This window comes from Morus notabilis, unplaced genomic scaffold (assembly GCF_000414095.1).
Source record: "Morus notabilis unplaced genomic scaffold, ASM41409v2 Scaffold480, whole genome shotgun sequence".
In the NCBI taxonomy this organism is placed as follows: domain Eukaryota; kingdom Viridiplantae; phylum Streptophyta; class Magnoliopsida; order Rosales; family Moraceae; genus Morus; species Morus notabilis.
In genome coordinates, this window is record NW_010367729.1 from 12,299 (window position 1) to 18,568 (window position 6,270).

At 31.0% G+C, this 6,270-nt stretch overlaps 1 protein-coding gene across 1 annotated transcript in view; it reads left to right on the forward strand.

Moving 5' to 3' along the window:
• Positions 1 to 763: 763 nt before the first annotated feature.
• LOC21389091 (4-coumarate--CoA ligase-like 6) overlaps positions 764 to 6,270 on the forward strand; it is an 8,113-nt gene continuing 2,606 nt past the window's right edge. Inside the window, exons 1-5 of the mRNA XM_024175519.1 lie at positions 764 to 1,745; positions 1,833 to 1,970; positions 2,536 to 2,725; positions 3,236 to 3,381; positions 3,525 to 3,592. Of these exons, the coding sequence (XP_024031287.1) occupies positions 795 to 1,745; positions 1,833 to 1,970; positions 2,536 to 2,725; positions 3,236 to 3,381; positions 3,525 to 3,592 (1,493 nt within the window). The 5' untranslated portion in view covers positions 764 to 794. The remainder of the gene's footprint in view (positions 1,746 to 1,832; positions 1,971 to 2,535; positions 2,726 to 3,235; positions 3,382 to 3,524; positions 3,593 to 6,270) is intronic.

A 6,270-nucleotide genomic window follows, 5' to 3' on the forward strand; every position in this document is an offset into this window, starting at 1 on the left:
TTTGATTGTTTCTTTTTAAATTTATAGTCAATCTGAACACGATCCGTGACACGAAATTTTTTAAAAATCACAACATAAACACGATACGACCACTTTACAGGTTGACACGACACGACACGAAAATAACCCATGACACGAAATTGACCCATGAACCCAAAATTGATACGAAAATTGTTACGAAAATTGTGTCCTTTTATTTAGTTTTTTACATATTAAAAATAACTTAAAATTCATAACACACTAAAATACAATAACATCCATTGAAATTAAGCAAATAATAGTATAAAATTTTGAGTATAACTATCATGATATCATAAGTTCATAATAAAATCAAAAATATGTAATGAAATATATATGTATTTTTTAGTTTTTTACGAGTTTCATGTCGTGTTTGGGTTAGGCATGTCCAACTCGAAATTGACTTGTGTTTTTCGTTTCAATTTCAGGTCGACCTAATTCTGACCCGAACCTCTTTTTCTCAACCCTAACCCACAAAATTCGTGTCGTTTTCGAATCGTGTTGATGTGTCGTGATCCATATTACCGGTCCTAGTTTAAAATATGTTTCACTCTCCAATATGTGGAACTCTCATTAGTGTGGTTATTACCCTCGTACTATTGCCTCTTTCTGTTTGGTTTTCTTTTTAAAATTTAACAAAGCAAACAACTGAAAGCCTGGCTATTGTCTTTTTACATTATTTGGTCAAACAATCAACATAAATAATTGCCTCTTCTGTTCATTATCTCCTATAATATCACTCAACCTCCATTCTATTCTTTCCCATATTCTACAATATGTCAACCTTAAACAACAAAACCATAGATTATCACAACAAACAAAGCTATCCTCATTGGTATTCACCAGAAACAGGAATCTACAACAGCACATATCCTCCAATAAACCTCCCTTCCGACCCTTTTCTCGATGCCGTTTCCTTCCTTTTCTCGCGCCAACACGAAGGGGTTACGGCCCTTATTGATGCCCCATCTGGGATTTCAATACCTTACTCGGAGCTCTACCCTTTGGTCAAATCCTTCGCCTCTGGTCTCCACTCAAAGGGCGTCTCCAAAGGCGACGTGGTTTTGGTTTTGCTTCCGAACTCCGTTTACTTTCCGGTTATTATTATGGGGGTGATGTACTTGGGAGCCATTTTTACTCCCATGAATCCTCTAAGCAGTGTCACCGAAATCAAGAAACGCGTCACCGATTGCAAGCCCTGTCTTGCTTTCACCGCCCCGGAGAAAGAGGAGGTCTTTCAAAAACTCGGGGTTGGTGCAATTAGGGTTCCTGAAGGTGTGACCTACTTGGATAAGAGAAGTCCAAAAACTGGTAATTTTTCGGATTTTTCTAAGCTTATTTCATGTCATGACTTTGACAATATGGCTCCAAGGCCATTGATTAGGCAACAAGACACAGCGGCAATAATGTACTCTTCAGGAACCACAGGTGTGAGCAAAGGAGCTGTAATAAGTCATGGCAATTTCATAGCCATGATGGAGCTTTTTGTGAGGTTTGAGGTCTCACAATACAAGGAATTTTACTCACCTTCGGAGATTGTTTATTTAGTATTTCTGCCAATGTTCCATATATATGGACTTTGTCATTTTGCAATAGGAATGTTATCTCTAGGCTCTACAGTTGTTGTGATGAGTAAATATGATGTGAAAGAGGTGGTGAAGGCCATTGAGAAATATAAAATTACACATCTGCCCCTTGTTCCACCAATATTAGCAGCCTTGACAAAGGTTGCCAAGGATGACATTGAGGGTAATGGTGGTAAAACTTTTCAAAGCTTGAAGCAGATTTCATGGGGGGCTGCTCCTTCAAGGAAGGTTGCCAAGGATGATATTGAGGGTAATGGTGGGAAAACTTTTCAAAGCTTGAAGCAGATTTCATGGGGGGCTGCTCCTTCAAGTAGGAAAATGATTGAGGATCTTGTTCAGACCCTTCCTCATATTGACTTAATCCAGGTACCAATTTACAAGGAATAATATATAGTATAATTTAATTATAGTTCAATAAGCTGTTGTCTATTTCTCCATAACTTTAAATTAATAATGCTTTAATTTTTATTTTATTTTATGTTTTGGATTCATTCATTAATTAGTTTGATTATTATTATTAATATTAATATTAGTATTATTATTATTATTATTATTATTATTATTATTATTATTATTTGTTAATTGTCCATATCAATCCGTTAAGTATGAAATCTCAAAGTTTGATATATATATATATATAAATATATATATATATATAATTGTGGCTACGTACATATAAATCCAATAATGGATACTTTGGACATGTGTGTTACATATTTGGAAAAAAAACAAAGGGAGTAGCTTGAGTATCAAATTTCCATTTTTAAATTTCTCTCAATTATTCGCGACAAATGTGACTCTTATGGACATTAGCAGAGAAAAAAAAAAGTGAAAAAAAAGGCCAAAAAGTTGAAACTAACTTTCATTATTTTCTTTTCTCCCTTTTTTTCTTTCCTTTTCTTTTCTTTTCCTTTTTTGTTTTTTCGTTTAGGGTTATGGCATGACTGAATCGACCGCAATTGGAGCACGTGGATTGAATACCAAAAAGTTGAGGAATTATTTTTCAGTTGGACTTTTGGCACCAAACACGCACGCCAAAGTGGTTGATTGCAGCACGGGATCCTTGTTGCCACCTGGCAAGAGTGGTGAACTTTGGTTAAAAGGGCCAGGAATTATGAAAGGTAATTATAAATAATTTTCCTGGTTTCTTATACTTCTGAATTTGAGCTTAAAATAATGCCTATAGTTTTGACAATTGCTTAATATTTAACTCTTTCCATGAAATGTTGTTATCACATGACACACATGTTCATTATATATATTAAGGGGAAAATGTCTTTTCAGTTTAAAGACAAAACTATAATTGTTTTTTTTTTTTTTTTTTCTAATTGAAAAAGTCTTGATTGTTCTTCCATCACCAAATCCCACCATTTTTTTTATTATAACAATATTAATTATAGTTTGACTTAATATTTTACTGTTGATCTCTAGGTTACCTAAATGACCCAGAAACAACAATGTCAGCAATTGATAAAGATGGATGGTTACGTACGGGTGATATCGTTTACATTAACCAAAATGGATACTTGCATATAATTGATCGGTTAAAAGAGATGACCAAATCCCACCATTTTTTTTATTATAACAATATTAATTATAGTTTGACTTAATATTTTACTGTTGATCTCTAGGTTACCTAAATGACCCAGAAACAACAATGTCAGCAATTGATAAAGATGGATGGTTACGTACGGGTGATATCGTTTACATTAACCAAAATGGATACTTGCATATAATTGATCGGTTAAAAGAGATGATCAAATACAAAGGATTTCAGGTATAAAGTAATTTTTCAAGAACGACCCTTATTAGACCATATGAGTTGTGGTGTCGGATACCATTCACTCTTTTATCTTTCTTTCTTTTTTCTTTTTTTTTTTTTTGACATCATACGTCTAAGAAAATGCAACTACTCTACAGATTGCTCCAGCGGATTTGGAAACTGTGTTGACTTCCCATCCTGAGATACTGGAAGTTGGTGTAACGGGGTAAGTGTAAAGCTCCCATTGAAACTCGCATATTCTAATTTAAAATATTTTTTAATGGAGTTTCTCTAATAAGATTGTCTTACTTATATGATCAGTTTTTGACAGTTGAATCTGATAAAAATCACATTAAATCACTAAAATATATTTAGAATAGACAATTTTTGATGTACTAATAAAAAAACTTTTAATAATTTATTTTTTCGGGACCTATGAGAAAAACTTCCATTTTCTTAAAATTTGCATTACCCATTTCTAAAATTCAACCTAGCACATGTAGTGTCTTTTGAGACCACAACTTTGAATTAAAAAGTAAGGCATTATGGAAGATCAATGGGGTAGAATCTAGGAAAAGCGACACAAGAATATAGAAAAATATTAAGAAAGTAAAATATCTATCTTCTACAAGATCTGATAAAATCACATGAAACATAAACATACATGTGTATATGAATACAAAAAGAGAATTATTCTCTCTCCGTAGTTATATGAATACAAGAGAATTAGGAAATTCGTTCTAGTAAAATCAGAAAAAATTAACTACTGATAATGCCTCACTTTCAGTTGTCAAATATGTATTAAAAATTGTCTGTTATGCATATTTTTTTAATATAATGTAATTTTAACCGGATTCAACAGTCAAAAACTAGTAATATCAATGTAGAGGTCCTATCAAAGAAAGTTCCAAAGAATTATCAGAAATAGAATAAAAACATTAAAAGAATTGCTTTTCATCTTATAAGTCATGAAGTGACTCTAATGCCCATTTAGGGGGCTTTTTTTTCTCTGTAAAATGAGAGTGAAGAAAAAACCCATAATCTTATAGACCTTATAGACATATAAGAAGTGAGAATGAGGTTGATTAAGTTTTTTACCTCAACTAAAAATCTAATGGTTCACATGAATCATTTTCTTTTTACTTTGAATTCAATAGTCAAGACTTATACACATGGCTTATGCATTCTCCCACACCTCATCTCACACCTCACACTACTTTAACCTTGTTTGGTTATTTTATTTTATTTCATAAGTGATAGTTGCTTTATTAATTAAAAAAAATAATGATACCATTTTTAGATAAGAAATGAATATAAACTACACACATATTCTAATAATCTTAGGGGAAAAAAACCTCTATATTTGTGTAGATTGTAAAATTAATGAATTACTTGATTATAACTGTTTAACTACTCAAAAAAATTATCACTTCTTAACATAAATATCTTTTGTTACTTCAAACTTTTTTTTTAAACGTCATCACATATAAATATACAAAATTTAAAAATGAAAATGTGTATTAATTATATATATATATATATTCTCATAACCCCTAATAATATGCAAAATCTTTGTATACATTAAAAATTAATTAATTAACTAATTACTCATTTACCACTTTCTAACTACACTACAAGAAAAAAAGATTTTAGTGGGAGAAATTCTCCCTGCTAAAAGTTAAGGGTCGCCTCAAAAACGCTATAGCTCGCCGTTATAACTTCGTAGTTATAAACTAGTAGCGGCAATTTTGAAATTTATTCTAATTACTTTTACAAAGTTTGTAGCAATGAAAATTTTCGCCGCCATAGAATTTCTTTTTTTTTTTTTAAATAAAAAACATATATTCTAATAATCTTAGGGGAAAAAAACCTCTATATTTGTGTAGATTGTAAAATTAATGAATTACTTGATTATAACTGTTTAACTACTCAAAAAAATTATCACTTCTTAACATAAATATCTTTTGTTACTTCAAACTTTTTTTTTAAACGTCATCACATATAAATATACAAAATTTAAAAATGAAAATGTGTATTAATTATATATATATATATATTCTCATAACCCCTAATAATATGCAAAATCTTTGTATACATTAAAAATTAATTAATTAACTAATTACTCATTTACCACTTTCTAACTACACTACAAGAAAAAAAGATTTTAGTGGGAGAAATTCTCCCTGCTAAAAGTTAAGGGTCGCCTCAAAAACGCTATAGCTCGCCGTTATAACTTCGTAGTTATAAACTAGTAGCGGCAATTTTGAAATTTATTCTAATTACTTTTACAAAGTTTGTAGCAATGAAAATTTTCGCCGCCATAGAATTTCTTTTTTTTTTTTTTAAATAGAAACCATGTCAATTCACATTTACATTTGCAAAAATTCCAACCGCTCTGTTTTTCATTTTTCTACACTTAAGCCTTCAACATTCTTCAACATTATTCTGTCTGGCCTTTACCGATTCGAGTTTTACTACAGTAAAAAATTCTTAAAAACAGTCACATCAATTTTTTTATTATAGTAAAAAGCTCTCACATAAACTTACATATCAACTTTGTAATAAAATAAAATAAAATATGCAAAACCCATCAACACACACATGAACTAAAGTGTGGAAGAGGGTTTAGAGGGAGTATAAGGCTAGGGGGTCTTTGAACAGAGAGGGAGAGAGAGAGAAATTAAAGAAACTAGAAGAGAAGAAAGAAAGAGGTAAGAGAGAGACGTGTGAGAAGAGGAAGAGTCCAGATATTTAAGGAAAAATATCAAATTTATATTCAACAAAGAACAAAAAAACTTATTTTTTATGAAAGAGCACTACTTTTGGCGCTCATTATTTTCCCAAAAACTAATATTATCGCACCATATGTTTTCTTTTTTTTTTTTTTTTTTTTTTTTCGAGCTT